The following is a 20,837-nucleotide window of genomic DNA, read 5'->3' on the forward strand; positions in this document are numbered from 1 at the left end:
TTTATCTGTAAGTCTTGCTGGATTTGTAGTATGAAAGAAGTTAGTAATTTCCTTATAGAATTTTTCTTTGTGGCATTTTGATAGAAGGAAGAACAGATTATAAAGAGAAGGATTTGTCTTAAGCCTTCTAAGACTATAGAACCATAGTCCTAGATATAGAAATATATATATGTCTATATATAGACTGTTAAATAGTATAGATTAACTTAGGTCTTTGTTTTGCCTGATGAGACTCCGAAAATAGTTTACCATATTAGAAAACATATAATTAATACCTAATGCACTTTTGCTGCTTATGAATAATATAAACATATTTTCTGAGATAGTTTTTGAAATTATCTTTGCTTTCTCAGTATTTGTTGGGCCCACTTTATGCAGCCTTAAAAATGGAAAGTATGGAAATCATTGAGGAAGTTCAGTGCCAAATTCAACAGGAAAACCTCAGCAGTAATAGTGATGGAATATCACCCAAAAGACGTCGACTCAGCTCAACGCTAAACTCTTCCAAAAGAGCACCGAAACAGACTGAGGAGTATGACCTTCATTCAGTTTGTATTTAGTCATTTAATAAAACTTTATTCACTTTTACACATCACCTTTAGTTAAGTGCTTTGACTTAAATTCACAAACAACATTTGTTCTTTCTAAAGGTAGTCAAAGGGATGCTTAAAATATTTTAATAGTTCTTGTAGTCTGTTCTAGTATGAAAGATTTCGTAGCTAAATATGGTTACTTAAAAGACTCTTTAAGTCTTTACTTGTCTGTCTAATTTAACTTTTTAGTATATGAAACATCCCTGAGACTATGCATCTATCAGCAATTTTAAAAATGTTAACAAGTAAACTTTTTTTTGTAATGTGGCGAAAGAATTTCTCTATTTCAACCAGCCCTGAAAGTTGTTTTAAATCTGTCTTAATATAAATTTCAGTAGTTGACATTACATGTTATCTTTTGTTTTAAATATTTGCCACATTTGAACCAAATTTATATTAAATATAAATCTTTATACTGTCGTTATAATTAATTACAGAATTAAACATGTGGATATGAACAAAAAGAGTGTATTATGGAATGCGCTGAAAGAGAAAGCTGAATCCCTTCAGGTTTTCCTTGAATGCAGTAGTCTACAGAATCCTGTTATTGAGACGTTAGAAGGAATTGCTGTTGTCCTACAACTGACTGCTCTGTGTACTGTTCATTGTTCTCATCAAAACATGGACTGGTAAAACAACTTATATTTTCTGGGTGGACTTCCTGTAATAAATTTGGATTTATTGTTTTAGGAGACCACATTCACTTAATCTGTGTGACCTTAGAACACAAACTTTTCAGTAAAATAGAAAAGCAATTTGTTTTTTATTGAGCACCTGCTAAATGCTAGGTACTGTGTTAGGTGCTATACATATCTTATTTAATCTTTTACAGCAATTCTGTGAGGTAAGTGCTATTATGTCCACTTTACGAATTAGAAATTGAGGCTCAGAGAAATTGAGGCTCTTGTTTGTCTGAAGCCTAAACTAACTTTCTGGGCACACATGATTGGAAAGTAGCAGAACACATTTTTATACATCTCAAAAGGCAGTGTTCTTTTAGTCAAACATTTAGTCAAGAGAAGATTTTCCTTTGATAATAAGAGTAGGGGGCTGGCCCAGTGGCGTAGTGGTTAAGTTTACACACTTAGTTTCCGAGGCCCAGGGTTTGCAGGTTCAGATCCTGGGAGCGGACTTACACACCGCTTGTCAAGCCATGCTGTGGCAGTGTCCCACATACAAAAATAGAGGAAGATGGGCACAGATGTTAGCTCAGGGCTAATCTTCCTCAGCAAATAGAAGAGGATTGGCAGTGGATGTTAGCTCAGGGCCAGTCTTCCTCACCAAAAAAAAATAAATAAGAGTAGGAATTTAGAACTCGTTAGAATAATTAACCTATACTAAGAATACCAAGCCGAAAATAGAACTCTATCAGAAAAAACAAGTCAAGTGTGAACCCTCTCTGAAGATTTAGTCTTATTTTTACTGCCACATTATAGACCAACACTCCTTGTTAATTTTTTACGTGATCGTTTATTCTGTGTTTCCTGACTCATTCTTTTAACTTACCAATACAAAATTATGAAGGAGATTTTTTAAAAACTATATTAATTCTGATTGCATTAAATTTGGAATTTGAGATAACTTGAAGGAATAGTTCATTAGGCTGAAGTCTAACCTTGTCCTATTATTAAGAGTTAGTAAGCCAATTATTACTCATGTAGGCATATCTTCTGTCATTTTAAGCTTGATGATGCCACATTTAAATATCCTAGATTTATTTGAATTACCAAATCCTAAGAGTAATTTACACTGACATAAAGAGGTTAAACTTATAATAATGACATATTGATTTGCATATTTACTTTGAATTGGTTTAAAACCAATTAGTTTTATACTCAGAATTTCTTTTGGCTTACCTATAATGTTAGGTTTGACTATAACAAAATTTATTTTAATTCTGTGTCTTAAAAAATGTATTAACTACAGCCATAATTTCCAAGACCGTCAACAGAAATGTAAGAAGAAAACTTCAGTAGTGATAACTTGGATGCCTTTGGATTTTTACACAAAAGTGCTTAAGAGCTGTAGGAGTTTGTTGGAATCTGTTCAGAAACCTGACCTGGACGCAATTATTGATAAAGTGGTGAAAATATATGATGCTTTGATTTATATTCAAGGTGAGTACAAATAAGCAGTAGTTCAAAAAAACCTTTAAAGATAATCAGTGTAGAAATAGGCTTTCTCTTTTGCCTATGGCCTAAATGCACAAATGTTTAGAATACCCAAAAGTTTTTTCTTGATTTCAGTTCTATTAAGTTTGTCAATAATTTCTAAGTTCCAAATTTATTTGTGTAATATTTTGATTTATTATTTTTTCAATCAATAGAAATTATTTATAACTTTTCAGTTTTTTGATTTGAGAACCTGAAGAATGCTATAGTCCCTCTCCTTAAAAATGAGTAGATGCATATTTTTATAAAGTCATATTTAATTTCTTTGGGTTCACAGACCTCAGAACATCATCTCTATGTTAAGAACCCCTGTTCATTGAATGTTCATTTTAACACTTGATGTTTAGAATGTCTATTTTTATTGAAAAAAAAGACACAGGTAAATATGATCAAGGAAAAGATATAATTAATCACCTGTTCTGTGTTTCTGTAGTAAAAACTTCATTTGAAGATCAAATTCTGGAAGATTTATGTGGAATGCTCTCAATTCCATGGATTTATTCTTATTCTGATGATAGCTCTTTAAAATTGACCTCATTTGCCGCTAATCTTCTAACATTAAGCCAGAGGATTTCAGATAGCTACTGTAAGTGGTCGCAAAATTCTACGTGTGTGGTTTGTTCTGTTTTTTGTGTGTGTGTGTTTGTGAGGAAGATCAGCCCTGAGCTAAAATCCATGCCAATCCTCCTCTTTTTGCTAAGGAAGACCAGCCCTGAGCTAACATCTATTGCTAATCCTCCTCCTTTTTTTCTCTTTTTCTCCCCAAAGCCTCAGTAGATAGTTGTATGTCATAGTTGCACATCCTTCTAGTTGCTGTATGGGGGACGCCACCTCAGCCTGGCTGGACAAGTGGTGCGTCGGTGCGTGCCTGGGATCTGAACCCGGGCCGCCAGTGGTGGAGCTTGCACACTTAACCGCTAAGCCACGGGGCCAGCCCCCTGGTTTGTTCCGCTTTAACTCATCTCTATATAAGACTTCTAACACTTATCATTCCTATTTTTTCAATAATTAAAAGAGGACGTACATTTTTTTTTCTTTTTTTTGTGTGAGGAAGATCAGCCCTGAGCTAACATCCATGCTAATCCTCTTCTTTTGGCTGAGGAAGACCGGCTCTGAGCTAACATCTATTGCCAATCCTCCTCCTTTTTTTCCCCCAAAGCCCCAGTAGATAGTTGTATGTCATAGCTGCACATCCTTCTAGTTGCTGTATGTGGGACGCGGCCTCAGCATGGCCGGAGAAGTGGTGTGGCGGTGCACGCCTGGGATCCGAACCCGGGCCGCCAGTAACCGAGCGCGCGCACTGAACCGCTAAGCCACGGGGCTGGCCTGAGAACGTACATTTTTAATAATTCAGAAGGGGGTTAAACATGTAAAAAGTAACGAATTGTGGGATTTGCACATCCTCAAATCTATTCTGCCACATTGTTCTCCAAAGATTTCATTCCAGTTTATATTCCTGTTAGCAGAATATGAGAATTCCTATTGTTTCACATCCTCAACAACACTTGGCATTGTCAGACTTTAAAATTTTTGCTATCTAGAGAGAAAAAAAATGTCAAGGGTGTAACTATCTAAAAGAAATTTTTTTTTGCTATTTGATGGGTGTGATTTTCAATTTGCATTTCACTGATTATCTAATTAGATCGTGCATAGACCTTTTTCAGGGCACATGCTTTATTTTTGGAAAAGAAGCTTTTAATTAAGTTAAATATTATATGTATTTGAAATATTATTTGACTTTACAACAAAGAATGAATATGTGTATATATATATAAAATTAACACTTAGAAACTTGTTTAATAAACTTAATTTTTTCAGCACCACAGGCACGGTCACGGTGTGTGTTTCTTCTAACTCTGTTTCCAAGAAGAATATTCCTTGAGTGGAGAACAGCAGTTTACAGTTGGGCTCTGCAGAGCTCCCATGAAGTAATCCGGGCTAGTTGTGTTAATGGATTTTTTATCTTATTGCAGCAGCAGAATTCTTGTAACAGAATTCCAAAGATTCTTATGTATGTATTAATATTTTAATTTGAATATATAACTTGATTGGAAAGATTATATATGCAAATTTATGTTTATTGCTGGGTGTATAGAGCAAATGTTGCTTTTAGTTTTAGAATTTAAAAGTTTTTTCTTCTAGGCTTTGTCTTATCAGTACTTTTACCCTAAATTAAGCAAGACTGTTTAGACCACAACATTAAGCAAGAAAGTTGAGTACCTTTTCTTTTTTTCCCCTAGAGATAAAGTCAAAGATGATTCTGATGTTGTCAAGAAAGAATTTGCCTCTGTACTTGGTCAGCTTGTCTGTACACTTCATGGCATGTTTTATTTGACAAGTTCTTTAACAGAACCCTTCTCTGAACATGAGCATAGTGACCTCTTCTGTAAGAGCCTAAAAGTCATTTCTCAACACGAATGTTCATCTTCTCGACTAAAAGCTTCTGTTTGCAAGCCATTCCTTTTCCTACTGAAAAAAAAAACGCCTAGTCCAGTGAAACTTGGTGAGTGATTTGTTATGGTTTATGTAATATTTTAAAACCTACTTAAGGTCTGCTTTTAAAATCAATGATAGAATTAGCCTAAACCCTTAAAAAATTAGACTTGCTTGATAGACTCATTGCTCATGTAATGATTACTTATAAATGGGATGTTTGGTGTTAGACTGTATCACAGAACTAACAAGGAAGTAATTTTTGGATTTTTAAAATGCTTTTGTGATTTGGAAGCATAATGGAGCATACTTGATGTTTGGTTCAATATTCCATATCCTCTTTAGTGATACCAGGGACTTTCTTAGTGTGTCTGCCGCTATCTTGGACCTTCAGAACTTTAAATAGTTAGATACTTTGTCCAACTGAGGACTATGGATTGTATCTTCTTGACCACTTTCCAAGGGTAATGGCATATGGATTTGGTGAGAACATGAGATTTATACAAATACTTGGAGGATCCATTGTTTGGGTAGTAAGTTGCAACTTGTTCTCTAGTTTTCAAAATAATATGTGATAGGTGGTTTCTAAGGACTCCCTAAGTCTTGAAATGTAAGATTAACCATAAGGCTAAGATTGCCCCTTAGTTCAAGTTCTTTGGATTAGTAAAATGTGCTTTTAACTCTATCTCAGTTAACATATAATGATCTACAAAATCTAAGTGAGTAGTCATTTAGCAACTTTAAAAGTTCTAGAATTGGGGCCGGCCCAGTGACGCAAGTGGTTAAGTGCACGCGCTCCGCTGTGGCGGCCCGGGGTTCGCCGGTTCGGATCCCGGGCCTGTACTGACGCACCGCCTGTCAGGCCATGCTGTGGCGGCGTCCCCTATAAAGTGGAGGAAGGTGGGCACAGATGTTAGCCCAGGGCCAATCTTCCTCAACAAAAAGAGAAGGATTGGCAGATGTTAGCTTAGGGCCCATCTTCCTCACACACACACAAAAAAAGTGCTAAAATTAATTTTAGATTTAAATTATTTATAACTTTTATTAAATATAAAGTAAATTTAAATTTATAAGTATTCATTTTAATCCTCCACAATTCTGTGTGCTCTGCAAATCTAAATACTAAATATTGATATTATAAGGCAACTTAGAATTCTCCATAGTGTTATTTATTGACAATATTTTTACAGTAAAACTTTGATATTTAATGTGTTAAATTAGGTATTATATGTTCTTGCCCTTTAGCTTTCATAGATAATCTATATCATCTTTGTAAGCATCTTGATTTTAGAGAAGATGAAACAGATGTAAAAACAGTTCTTGGAACTTTATTAAATTTAATGGAAGATCCAGACAAGGATGTTAGAGTGGCTTTTAGTGGAAATATCAAGCACATATTGGAATCCTTGGACTCTGAAGATGGATTTATAAAAGAGGTTGATAATTTTTATTTTTAAATATTTGTGTTTTCATAAACCTGGCTCTAAAAATTTCTTTAACTAGTTAATTTTATTGTTCTAGCTTTTTGTCTTAAGGATGAAGGAGGCATATACACATGCTCAAATCTCAAGAAATAATGAATTGAAGGATACCTTGATTCTCACAACAGGGGATATTGGAAGGTATATTTGGCAACATTTGTATACTTCTTTATTTATTTTGGCATTCTCTTTTTCTATTTGCCTGGTGTTGGAAATGGTGATATGAGAGATGTGATAGTATAGAAAGAAAGTGATATCAGCATGCATTTATTTGTGGATTTCCATTTATTTCTGAGCCATTGATAACTTTTTTTTTTTTTAATTTTAGAGCAGCAAAAGGAGATTTGGTACCTTTTGCACTCTTGCACTTATTGCACTGTTTATTATCCAAGTCAGCATCTGTCTCTGGAGCAGCATACACAGAAATTAGAGCTCTGGTTGCCGCTAAAAGTGTTAAACTGCAAAACTTTTTCAGCCAATATAAGAAACCCATCTGTCAGGTGAGAGTCAACATTGGCCTTGACTATAGGAAATAGCAGTACTTTGCAAGAGTTAAAAAAAGAACCTGTGTGTGTGTGTGTGTGTGTGTGTGTGTGTCTATTTTATTTTTCTTTCCTTAAAAGATATATATTTTTTAAATGATGTGTTCAGTTTATTTAAGAGAACCTAAATCTTGCCAGTTTTATATTTTAGCATCTTGGTTAGAAGATGTAGATTATAAAGGGGAAAAGCGAAAAATCATTTTATAATACATTAAATTATCATGCTGTATTGTTAATCTAATGAGAGATGTCTTTCTTTTTTAGCCTTTCTTTTAGTGATGATAAAGTCTTTTATGCCTTGATATTATGGATAAGGTGCTTTGTTTTAAAAAAGGTTGATTGATTTGTGGCTGAAAACTTGGATATGTTAAAATACTGGCTTTGGGGCTGGCCGGGTGGCTAGTGGTTAAGTGCGCGCGCTCTGTTTTGGCGGCCCGGGGTTCGTGGGTTCGGATCCCAGGCACACACTGATGCACCGCTTGTCAAGCCATGCTGTGGTGGCGTCCCATATAAAGTAGAGAAAGATGGGCACAGATGTTAGCCAAGGGCCAGTCTTCCTCAGCAAAAAAAGGAAGATTGGCACTGTATGTTATCTCAGGGCTGATCTTCCTCACACACACACAAAAAATACTGGCTTTGCCCTGTGTTAGTAGTGTAATCCTTAGCAAGATATTCAAGTTACTTAACTAAGCCTGGTTACTTCATCTGTAAAAGGGAGATTATACGTAATCTACCTCATTAAAGTTGTTATAAAAATTAAATGAGCTAATTCAGGTAATGTGTTTAGAACACAGTCTGATACTGTCCTTTATGTTAGCTTAAAAAGTGTTCGTTAAATTTTCTTCCTTGTATGAAGACTAACAAAGCATTTTGCTCTAGTTTTTGGTAGAATCCCTCCACTCCAGTCAGATGACAGCACTTCCTAGTACTCCATGCCAGAATGCTGAGACGCGAAAACAAGATGTGGCTCACCAGAGAGAAATGGCTTTAAATACCTTGTCTGAAATTGCTAATGTTTTTGACTTTCCTGATCTTAATCGTTTCCTTACTGTAAGTTGCAAAGTACAGTTGACTTAATTGAATTTTCAATTCAATGTTTTGTGTTTATTCCATTCTAGATTTTTTTTTTTTTAAGAAAATCTGGCAAGTACATGGAGGAGCATATACACCCTAGATTTTCAAATTTACTTGATTTCTTTTGACTTTGACATGATAATGTTAATGTTATAAAATTTAAGTTGATGTTGATTTGAGTCATTGCTCTATATGGTTAGCTATCCTTAAAGGTTAATACTATGATTAATGGTAATTAATTCAGTTAACTGAGCCCTTATGTCTTTATTGCTGTGATTGGTTCCGTTGGTAATGCAAAGTCTAATATGACCTTTTCCACCCCTAAGGACTTGGAGTAATATAATATAAAACTAGTGGTATAGAGATGATCCTCTGCATTCAGATGACAGAGTTTGTATTTGTAGTATGGAGTGGTTTGGGAAGCCTTTGAGAAGTCGTTAGGGCTGAGATTTGAAAGATGGATAGAGTATGATTGTCTTCTTACCTTTTCCCAAAGGCAAAGTTTATCATTACTCTTAGTTAATAAATTGTCATAGTGATTCATACAGAATTTTTCCCTACAGTGTTATTATAATTTAACAAACTTAAATTGCTTGTAAATTGGTCACATCCTGGCAGGAAATATGATAGTATACAGTAAGGACCACAAAGATATTCTTACCTTTTCATTCAGTAATTCCACTCTGGGAACCAAAAAGCACAGATGTTTATTACTACAACATTTTCCAAGTTGCAAAACTAAACAAAATCCTGAGAAGAAGCTAAATGTCTAATATTTAGGTCATAGAATATTATATAACCATTCACATAATAATTATGAATACTTTGTAGAAACTACTTTATAATGTTATAACAGTCTTACAGGATTAATATTAAGTTGAGAGGCATAACATGAGTAAGGTGCAAGCATCTCTGAGGGCAGGGCCTGCGTCTTGCTCACTGTCATATCTCCAGTGCCTAGGATTGTGACCAACATGTAGTAGGTGTTCATTAGATACATGTTGAATGAATAAATAAAAGGCCAAACATTTTATGTTTGGAATTTTGTACATATTTTATGAACAAGATCTTAAAGGAAATAGACCAAAATCAAAATAGATTTGTTGCTGTGTTGGGATGATGAGTGTGTTAAAAAGGTTTTCTTTAATATTGTAGTATCACGTTTTTAACTTAAAAACCTTAAAATAGTGCATTTATGGTTATTCTTGCTTATTGTCTAAATCCAAGTTAGCTCAAATAATAAATCAGGCTTGGAAATTCTACCTTAGAGCATGAGTATATTTTAACACATACTCATGAGAAATTATCTTCTATACTTATACATTAGCTTATTTATTGTCTCTATCCCCCCCTACAATGTAAACTTATGCCATCAGGGACCTTGCCTGTTTTTCACTACTGTACATCTGCAGTGCATGAATCATAGTAGATTCTCAGTAATATGTGTTGAACAAATGGTAAATCTGAATTCAAATGTCATATGTGGACTCCAAATTTGTGTAGCATTTTAAAACATTTTTGCACATAGCTTATGTGAATATTTTATCACCTACACAAATGTACTTTTTGGTAATTGTAGTATTTCTCTTTCAGAGGACGTTACAAGTTCTGCTACCTGACCTTGCTGCCAAAGCAAGCCCTGCAGCTTCTGCTCTCATTCGAACTTTAGGAAAACAATTAAATGTCAATCGTAGAGAGATTTTAATAAATAACTTCAAATATATTTTTTCTCATTTGGTCTGTTCCTGTTCCAAGGATGAATTAGAACGTGCCCTTCATTATTTGAAGGTAATTGAATATTTATATATATTTTACTCTTTTGTTTAAGGTAGCATTATAGGAAAGCTATTGTAATATTCTTATAGGAAGGAGGGTGGGTAATTTGTATCCTATCCTAGAGTAATATAAGTTCAAAGGGTATTATGTAAGTAAGCTTTGTCCTGGGCCTAGAGGAGCATATTAAATAGAATTATTCTTTTGTATTTTCTTTGATCATGTCACCATAATGGTATATGATAGTCATCCATTCATGGATCAGGTTCTCAGCTAATTTCATTTTAGAATTTTTAATTGATTGGAGCTGTAAGTTGTCTAATGATATGTACATGATTACCTATAGGAAGGGGCAATTTTCTTCAACTGTAGTATAATGTCACCATTTAGTTTAGTTACGTAGTGCTCATTACAATTTGGCCCAGTTTCTTGCTAGTTTTTAAATTTAAAATGATAGCTCGTGCTTCTTTTTTGGTGTCATATTAGCAACGATATCTTTGAGGAATATGAGACTACGTGAGAAAAAGACAACCTGTCAGATATGCATATGTGACTCTGCTGTTTTCTCTGATGTTAATTTATTTCATGTATATCATGATATGCCAGCAATAGGTCTCTTTCTACATGAGAGTCATTGAATATTGAGTATATTTATTCATTTTGGGAGAGAAAATCTGTGTTGTAGAGATAGAATGATAATAAGTATTTATAGAGTGCTTACTATGTGTCAGAATCTTTGCTAAACAATTTATATGGATCATTAGACTTATTCCTTACAGTTACCCAATGAGATAAAGGTACTATTGTTTTTCTGTTTTATAGATGAGAAAACTAAGGCAGAGAGAGGTCAGTTTAGGTAACTTATCCAAGTTAAAGCAGAACTAATAAGTGACAAAGCTGGAATTTAAATTCCAGCAGTCTGAACTGAAAGACTGTGCTCTCAGCCACTGTGCTATATTTCCTCTCAGAGGTTGTGTGTCAGTGAATAATGAGTTGTTGATATTTTAAGATCTTATGGAAAACTAGGACTTCCTGTTTAAACTTTTATTTCAAAATAAAGTCTGATCAATTGTCTTCATTACCTGTAGCCCATGGGAGACCTGACAGGAGAGAACAGGATTGGAATCCTTTTCTAATGCCTTTTTAAAATACTGTTAGTAAATCTTGTCACCTAAACTAGAGCTCCTGATTTACTAATAGTGTGTTAAAATCAATACACTTATCTCCGGGATGTTAGTATGGAGAAAAAACTTTTTTTTTAATATGTCTTTGGATTAGAATGAAACAGAAATTGAACTGGGGAGCCTGTTGAGACAAGATTTTCAAGGATTGCATAATGAATTATTGCTACGTATTGGAGAGCACTATCAACAGGTTTTCAATGGTTTGTCAATACTTGCCTCATTTGCATCTAGTGATGATCCTTATCAGGGCCCAAGAGATATCACATCACCTGAACTGATGGTAAGGAATATGTTGTATGGGTTTTTTTGTTTTTCTCCTTTTTGTAGCTTAATTATGAAATTGGAGAAACAGGTGTTTTTATGCATTTTCCGAATGCTAGAGATTAGTTTAAGTTTTAAATTGGGATTTTTGTTTTGTAAAGGTTGATGATTTAAACTGTGTGGGCACCACAAGGCATTAACAACATATATTAGCATTGAAAAATATGCGTTTTCAAATGATTTTAGATTTTATTTTTTCACTGGGTAAAAATGTTTACATTTATTTTTCTTCACTACTTTTTAACTTATAGATTACAATACATTTGTAGCTCCCTCCTAACTTTAACCCCTTTTTTGGCACAGCATACTAACTTTATCAGTTCTAACTGTATTTAAATCCATTGTTGGATTTAAGGAAAGTTAGAAGATATGTTGTCTCTTTTTATCTTGCCCTATCTTAAATTTGTATCTGAAATAACTATATTATTTTATTTCTTCATCTGAAAAAGTATATAAATCCTCAGGCTTAATATTTTTTCCTTTTTTTTAATTGAGTTTTTATAGAAGTATAATTGACATACAATATTGTTTTTTTTTCAGGTTTCATTACTCTTTATTTACTATCTTTATGATAGTCATTTGAAGGGTTCAAGTTGCTCCATGAGGTGGCAGCAGCCTCTTTAGCAGCTCTTCTCTCTGCCAGCATCCTCTGCTTCTGTTTTGCCAGGCACTTGCTGGCAGAATAATGGGCCCCCAGGTTATAATAGTGGTCCTGGTAGGCCTTGGCCACCTGGGTGAACTGCTCCAGCTCCTAGGCACGGTTCTGCTTGTAGCTCTCACTTCCCTCTGCTGACAGGCCTTCAGCCTTTCCTGAATAATGTTGATGATTTCAGGTGTACAACATAGTGATTTGACATTTATTTACATTACAAAATGATCACCCTGAAAGTAACCATCTGTCATCATGCAAAGTTATTACAATATTGTTGACTATATTCCCTATGCTGTACATTATATCCCTATGGCTTATTTATGTTATGGCTGGAAGTTTGTATCTCTTAATCCCCTTCACCTGTTTCACCCTTCTCCCCACCCCCTCCCCTCTGGCAACCATCAATTTGTTCTCTGTTTCTGTTTTGTTTGTTCATTTTTTTTGTTTTTTTAGATTCCACATATAAGTGAAATCATACAGTGTTCTTCTTTCTCTGTTTGGCTTATTTCATTTAGCATAATACTCTCTAGATTCATCCATGTTGTCACGTATGGCAGGATTTCATTCTTTTTGTGGCTGAGTAATATTCCATTATGTGTATATACCACATTTTCTTTATCCATTCAACTACCAGTGGACACTTAGGTTGCTTCCGTATCTGGCTATTGTAAATAGTGCTGCAGTGAACATAGGGGTGCATATATCTTTTCAAATTAGTGTTTTTGTTTTCTTTGTATAAATACCCATAAATGATATTACTAGATCATATGGTAGTTCTGTTGTTAATTTTTTGAGGAACCTCCATACTGTTTTTCATAGTGGTCGCACCAATTTGCATTCCCACCAACAGTGCACAAGGGTTTCCTTTTCTCCACTTCCTTGCCAACACTTGTTAATTATTGTCTTTTTTATGATAGCCGTTCTGACAGATGTGAGGTAATATCTCATTGTCGTTTTGATTTGCGTATCACTAATCATCATCCCTGATGATTAGTGATGTTGAGCACTTTTTCATGTACTTGTTGACCATTTGTATGTCTTCTTTGGAAAAATGTCTGTTAGGTCCTATGCCCATTTTTTAATCAGATTGTTTTTTTGCTCTTGAGTTGTATGAATTCTTTATATATTTTGGATATTAACCCCTTATTGGATATATGATTTGCAAATATATTCTCCCATTCAGTAGGTTACCTTTTCATTTTGTTGATGATTTCCTTTGCTGTGCAAAAGCTTTTTAGTTTGATGTAGTCTCTTTTGTTTTTTTTTTGTTTTCTTGAGGGAGATTGGCCCTGAGCTAATGTCTGTTGCCAATCTTGCTCTTTTTTTTTCTCCCGAAAGCCCAGATACATAGTCGTATATCCTAGTTGTAGGTCTTCTATGTGGGATGCCGCCTCGGCATGGCTTGATGAGTAGTGAGTAGGTCCATGCCCAGGATCTGAACCGGCGAAACCCAGGTCGCCAAAGCAGATTGTGTGAACTTAACCTCTACACCACTGGGCCAGCCCCTCCTTTGTTTTAATTGCCCTCATTCCTTCAAGAGACTCAAAGGACTATCAGCAAAATATCTTGAGAGGTTTCTGTCTCTGCTTTCTCATTTCCCATTCATTCTTTAGCTCATTCTAGTCTGACTCTGTTCCCACTATTCTACTGAAATTCTTCTTGTCAGGGTCAAAAACAGTCTTCCTGCTGTGAAATCCAATGGTCACTTCTCTTTTCCTATCTTATTCACCCTTTCAGTAGCATTCAGTACGACTGATTATCCCTTCCTATGTGGCATCTGTGACGCCACATTTTCTTGATTTTCTTTTTCCTTCACTGACCACTCATTCTTAGTCTTTGTTGGCTCTTTCCCTCTACTTTATCTATGTTGTCAACTAAATGTTAGATTGAGTCAGGACTGTGTAATTGGGTCTTTTTCTCTATCGACACTCTCTCCTTAAAAGAGAGAGAATTTGGTCTCATCTGGTCCTTTGTTTTTTTTTTTTGTTTTTTTTTTTTGTGAGGAAGATCAGCCCTGAGCTAACATCCATGCTAATCCTCCTCTTTTTGCTGAGGAAGGCCGGCTCTGAGCTAACATCTATTGCCAATCCTCCTTCTTTTTTTCCCCCAAAGCCCCAGTAGATAGTTGTATGTCATAGTTGCACATCCTTCTAGTTGCTGTATGTGGGACGCGGCCTCAGCATGTCCGGAGAGCAGTGCGTCGGTGCATGCCCAGATCCGAACCTGGGCCGCCACTAGTGGAGCGTGCACACGTAACTGCTAAGCCATGGGGCCAGCCCTGGGCCTTTGTTTTAATGTGATTTATATTTTGATGATTTCATAGGTGAAATTCCAGTCCAGACTTCTCCTGAGCTTTGTACTTGTAGGTTTATACAGGTTAGGTCCTGGCAAGAAACAGATGGCACACACACAAATGTTTAACTGAAAATAATTTAATTAAGGGATTATTTTCATTGTCATGGGCAAGGGTGAGAGAATCGGAGGGAATCTTAAGGAACCCAGGGACTAGGAATAGCAGAAAACTTAGGCTCCCCTTAGTCCTGGGCAAGCCAAAGAAGTGGTGTTATCAGAACCTGCTTGGGAGCTAGAACCATGGTGCAGGGGGAGGGCTCTCATTGTAGAGGGATGTAACCTCTATCACATGATCATGTCTATTTGCTTATAGCACTTATCACGACCTTATTTACATATTTACTTATTTAATGTCTTCCACTCATTAGTCTGCCATCTAAGCTAGTAGGGAGAAAGTGACTTTGCTTATCTTGTACACCTGTACCTGGCACAGTATTCTAGACATATATGGTAAATATTTGGTGAGTGGCAGATGAATGAACTATTCGTCTAAATGCAAGAGCTTTAAAAATTAGAATGTTGACGTAGACTATGTGAGTGTCATCTATATCTGCTTTTCATTTAGGAAGCATATGCTGGAACCAGGCAATTAGTGAGTTATGAATTATTAAGCCTAAAAGCGAGAATCCAAATCAGAAGTTTGCAAATTAAATGTAACTTTAGGGTTGAAAAACAGGTGATTCTCTGTGCTTGGCAAGAGAGAAAAGGTTATCCCAACATCTAATCTGGAGAGACATGTTGAACACCTAACTTCCCCTCTACTATGTGCTAGTTCACACCCTCCTCCCCTTGGCTGTGTATGTAACCTGGAAATACCTAAATCAAGTGCCTCAATGTCAAGCAATGCAACTTTCTTCTAGAGCTGGAAAGTACTTTAGTTGCTTATCCTCCTCAGCTCTTTTTCTTGCCCCTTTTTCTGCCTGTATATAAAGATTTTAAAAGAGAGGAATATTCTTTGCAGAGTACTCACATTCCCAGTTTGTAATAATATTAACAACTTAAGTTTATTTAGCACTTTACTATATTCTAAGTGCTTGATGCATGTTATTTTATTTAACCCCTACAGTAACTCTATGCAGTAGGTGCTTTTCTTGTTCTCATTTTGCAGAGTCAGAGGAGTTAAGTAACTTATCTAACATCACATACTAGGAAGTGTCAAAATTGGGATTCAAACCCAGGTTTGGCTGACTTAAAGCCAATATCCTTTCGTCTAGGACCCTCTTTCAAGAAAGAATTAACCCTGTTCACTTCAGGACACCCAAAGTGCCATGGTCAGTGATACCTGGCCTGTAACTGTTGATGCTCTTGAACTTGTATCCCTTTACCACTATTACCTCAGGAGATATTGGCCGTTATCTGAGACCGTTGTTCTGGCAGGGTACCTTATCCTTAATCAAGTACTTTATTTTCCAGCTTAGCTCTAAATGCTGTAGAATAAGAACAGTCACTTGTCTTTTTCTATTCTTCTTCTCCTTAAAATAAATACCCTCTCCACTCTGGATCCTGACATGAGTCAGATCCTGAGGATCCCCTCCCGGCTCACTCCATAATTCAAAAGCTCATGATTTTCTCATTGTATGGTACTATTTAACTGTATTTTATCATGGTGATTATAGATCAGTTTCACTAATTTTTTTAAATACTAGATGTGAAAATATATACTTTCGGAGAAACTTAATTCACCAAGTGTTTATTTCCAGTATTCTTATATAGTTAGCTAAAATAGAAATGATGTTAGTTAAATAATTAAATTGCTGATTTATGGAATTTGATCTGTATAAAACTTAATGTAGTATCTGTTTTATATGTTTTTTTTTTCCTTAGGCTGATTATTTGCAGCCCAAGTTGTTGGGCATTTTGGCCTTTTTTAACATGCAGTTACTGAGTTCCAGCGTTGGCATTGAAGATAAGAAAATGGTAGGTAGTGATAGTTGAGTTGTGAAGTGCTAGAATAGAATTCATGTAGGAGATTCACACGGGAGACATGATTTCTGCTTCTAGCTACAAACATTCAAAGATAAAAAATAATTAAATGTATGATATTCTGTACTCCTAAACAACTTGTATAAGCTTTTGGGAGTCTAAAAAGAGGAATTATATCATTTCTAGTTCTGTTGTATATAAGGGACAGAAACCTCAACCCAAACTGACTTAAAGGAATTTGTTGGCTGCTTAACTAAAAATATAAGGGTAATGTAGCTTTGGATCTAGCTTGACATAGTGTTCTCAGAATCAGTCTCTTAGCTCAAATTCCCCTGGGTTGGCTCTATACTTAAGTGCCAGATGATGGCCCCAACAGCTTCAGGCTTGCATCATTGCAACATCTAGCGCAATGAGAAAAAAGAGACCAGTAGTCCCTGATAGCTCAAGCAAAAGTTGCATAATTGAATTCATTGGTCCAAATTGGTCTGATGTGGGTCATGGCCCATGGTGTTTTTGAATAACAAAAATGCTAGGTTATGTGAAGTAACTTCAGTACTTGTCAGTTTATGTTTAAATGCAGTTGGCACAATGCAGTCTCATTATGACTGCTTTAACATTTGGTCACCACTGGAAATTTTTGTCCATAGATTGGGATACAATTTTAGATACTGATTAAATTTCCCTTTTTGTGGCTTTCCACCTCTCAGTCAGTAAAATTATAGTAAAAATCCATAATGGAGGCTTTTATTTCCATGTGTACTACCCTTCTCCTAATAACATTAAGGAGCCAAGAAAGACATGATACAGTAATTTTTTTCTTTTTTGGTGAGGAAGATCAGCCCTGAGCTAACATCCATGCCAATCCTCCTCTTTTCCCGAGGAAGACTGGCCCTGAGCTAACATCCATGCCCATCTTCCTCCATTTCGTATGGGACGCCACGACAGCATGGCCTGACAAGCGGTGCGTCTGTGCGCGCCCGGGATCCGAACCCAGGCCGCCAGCAGCGGAACATGCACACTTAACCGCTATGCCACAGGGCGGCCCCATGATACAGTATTAAACTCTACAAATTTCAGCAACCGGTACTTGTTTTTTGGTGTCAACTGGTAAATTTAATCTCCTAAGCAACTTCTATTTTATCTACGTGGAATCTTTCTTGTTGTTATCTCAAGGGAGAGCATGACCTCATATCTAGAAAACTAGAGTGTGTGTTTTAAACCATAAAGAGCTTGCGTGTTTTGGCACATAGTTAACTGTGACTAGAGTTTCTTTACCCTTTCATTAGAATCTGGAGCTGTTGATACAAGTCTGATTCTGTGTTCTACACAAATAAAATATGTGTATTATTTTCTGGGTATGTCATCAGTTACTTGTTTGTTTTACTAAATTCAGAGCATCTTGAATTTAGTGCCACTAGGACAAAAATGTGTGTGCTGCATAGCAGTTTGGGATGGATATGAAGAAAATTAAACAATAAGTATTATATTCCTAATACATTTGAAAATTACTATTCCAGAGGAATTTAGTACCACCAGGACTAAAATAACAAATCACCTTTAAGGGGAAAAAAAAATAAAACGAACTCAACTTGTATTTCACAAATTCATAAGTCCTACATAAGAGGTTGGACGAAATGAACTGGCCAACATGTATTAGACCTGTGTTGCCAGAGGATAGATACTACTCTGAGATTAGGGTGGGATGTACTTATCCTTAGGGCTCATCTGCTCCTGTCAGCTTGTTTAAGGCTTTATTTTAAAGCCCTACTCACTTTTTAGGCCTTGAACAGTTTGATGTCTTTGATGCAATTGATGGGACCCAAACATGTCAGTTCTGTGAGGGTGAAGATGATGACCACGCTGAGAACTGGCCTTCGATTCAAGGATGATTTTCCTGAACTGTGTTGCAGGTAAATGATTGCCTGAGTTTATTAGATTTTTTGCATTTCCTAGTAGCACTAACTCCAGTTCTTATCTCTTTGAAGGAAATTAGGTTTAAACTGTAAATAATCAAGATAGAAAGCCTATTTGTATTGAAAAGGGAGTGTTTACTTCGTTAAAAATATTTTACTATGATATCTTTTAACATACTGGGAAATAGAATAGTATAATGAACCCCTACATACCTATTTCCCAACCTCAGGAGTTATCAACATTGCTAACCTTATTTAATCTATCCACCTCTACCTTTTTTATTGTTAGTTGGAATGTTTTAAAGAAAACCTCAGTAATGGAATGTTTTAAAGAAAACCTCAGTATCACTTCATAGTACTTGTAAATACCTCAGATATGTATCCATGTATCTAAAGGATAAGGGCATTTTAAAAATATAACCATCATGAATTATTATACTTAGCAGAATTAATAGGAATTCCTTAGTATCATCTAAAACTCAGTCCACATTCAGATTTCCCCCATTGTCTCAAAGATGTTTTTCCCAAAGATGTTGGTTTGTTTGAATCAGAACCCAAATAAGGTGCACATGTTACACATTTAAGTTTTTCTTATAAACAGATTTATCCCTTAAGTCCCCTCCTCACACTTCTTTCAGGCCGTTGAGGTTTTGGCATGTAGGATTTGGCAGATTGCTAATTTAATGTAAATATTACTGCTAACAGTAATGAATGCAGTAATGTCTACTGAATGTGGTTTAAGCTTTTTGGAGGTTCTTTTTGTCCTTAGACTATATCTTATTGGAGATGTACAGTCAGAATTACGTATTTTAAAGTTACATGAATAATTATTTTCTGTGTGCATGTGCTACCAACTTGATATTTTTAGGTTCAATTGTTTCATTTTTTAAAAATTTTTAGAAGTTGCTTTTTCCCTCTATTTTATTTAATTTAAAAATCATATAAAACATTTACATCATCCCAAATTCAAATTAGTATAACAAGGTACACTCAGAGAATCTAGCTTTGATTCTTGACCCCACAGGTATCTATTTTAATTAATTTTTGTATAATCCCCGCTTTCTAAAAGTATAGGGAAATGTACATGCACTCACACATACATGTTTTTTTTCATATTAACCCTGCCCCAAAAGGTAGCATATTATCAGCCTTGTTTTTCACCTTGCTTTTTTGACTTAAATATTATAGAGATCACTCTATTTGAGGATACAGTACTGATCTTTATCCCATTTTTACAGCTGCCTTGTAATCTTATTGTTTGTATGTATCATTGTTCAACTAATAACTCATTGATGGAGCTTTACAAATAATAAAAATAATGTGACTTTTAATCTTTATTTGTTTTTTCACATAGAGCTTGGGACTGCTTTGTTCGTTGCCTGGATCACGCTTATCTAGGTTCCCTTCTCAGTCATGTAATAGTAGCTTTGTTACCTCTCATACACATCCAGCCTAAAGAAACTGCAGCTATATTTCACTACCTCATAATTGAAAACAGGTATTGTAACAAATTAATAATAAAGATAGCAATTTTCTTTATAACTGTATTTTTATGTCTCAAGGTATTAGGATTATTGTTGGTAATGTGGAACTGGTCACATTCTTTTTAATTTAGAGCCCATCAATAAACAAAAGTAATTTACATGACATGCGTTAAGTCAATACATATTGAACTGATGCTATTTCTATTGTGACATGGCTTCATTATCATTATATTTTAAATTCATTAAGTAGTAGGTCAGCAATTCAAAATTATTTTTCATCAATTTTGAAAAAGGTGAAGCTAAATTTACCTTTCTCCTTACAGTTAAAAGGCAAATAGTTGAATAGCGTGAGAAAGGTTAGGAGGGATAGTCACCTACTTTCCATAGCTTACCTTTGTTGAAACCTTTGTTACTTCATTGTATTAACTTTTTAACCAGCCTCCCTTCCTTTAAGGTTTTATTACGTTTCTTCATATTGTTCATATTTAAAAGCATCTCTTTATCTGTATCATTCCAGCATATGGAGACGTTCTGTGGTTCTCCATTTCCTGAGAAACTGATGAATTCCAAATTGCTTGTCTTGATATTCAAGGCTTTCTAAAATCTGACCACATCTTATTTCTTAAAATTCTTTCCCAAGATTTTTCAAAACAGACCCTAGGCTGTAGCCAATCCCGACTGCTATTGCAAGAATATACGTTATTCCTTTCCGTTTTTATTTTTCACTCAGGCTACTTTTTAGCTTGGAATGTCTTCCTATACATTTAAAAAATTTTTTCATGTTTGTACTTACTGTTGAATATCATGGTTCTTTTACTTCTGGAAAGTTAGGATTTAAGTACTACTTATTTCCCTATTTACCCTTATGCTATTGCTATCCCCATTAGTCATTTCCAGTAACTGTCCAATCAGGGAGAAAGTATAGAAGAAAAGGTTAATGT

The 20,837-nt window shown here is 35.3% G+C and overlaps 1 protein-coding gene across 5 annotated transcripts in view; it reads left to right on the forward strand.

The window, feature by feature from the left end:
* The window catches only part of ATR (ATR serine/threonine kinase), a 103,048-nt gene that overhangs the window by 15,274 nt on the left and 66,937 nt on the right, over positions 1-20,837 (forward strand). For 4 of the 5 annotated variants that reach the window (XM_058551646.1, XM_058551657.1, XM_058551636.1 and 1 more), the window contains 15 exons: positions 354-532; positions 1,031-1,222; positions 2,520-2,710; positions 3,198-3,350; positions 4,583-4,775; positions 5,005-5,267; positions 6,443-6,633; positions 6,719-6,819; positions 7,007-7,178; positions 8,100-8,270; positions 9,888-10,082; positions 11,346-11,531; positions 16,401-16,493; positions 18,279-18,409; positions 19,767-19,910. In XM_058551646.1, the coding sequence (XP_058407629.1) occupies positions 354-532; positions 1,031-1,222; positions 2,520-2,710; positions 3,198-3,350; positions 4,583-4,775; positions 5,005-5,267; positions 6,443-6,633; positions 6,719-6,819; positions 7,007-7,178; positions 8,100-8,270; positions 9,888-10,082; positions 11,346-11,531; positions 16,401-16,493; positions 18,279-18,409; positions 19,767-19,910 (2,555 nt within the window). Of the gene's footprint in view, positions 1-353; positions 549-1,030; positions 1,223-2,519; positions 2,711-3,197; positions 3,351-4,582; positions 4,776-5,004; positions 5,268-6,442; positions 6,634-6,718; positions 6,820-7,006; positions 7,179-8,099; positions 8,271-9,887; positions 10,083-11,345; positions 11,532-16,400; positions 16,494-18,278; positions 18,410-19,766; positions 19,911-20,837 lie in introns of those variants that run through there. The other variant, XM_058551675.1, reaches the window with a different exon arrangement.

Source organism: Diceros bicornis, chromosome 2 (assembly GCF_020826845.1).
Source record: "Diceros bicornis minor isolate mBicDic1 chromosome 2, mDicBic1.mat.cur, whole genome shotgun sequence".
NCBI lineage: Eukaryota > Metazoa > Chordata > Mammalia > Perissodactyla > Rhinocerotidae > Diceros > Diceros bicornis.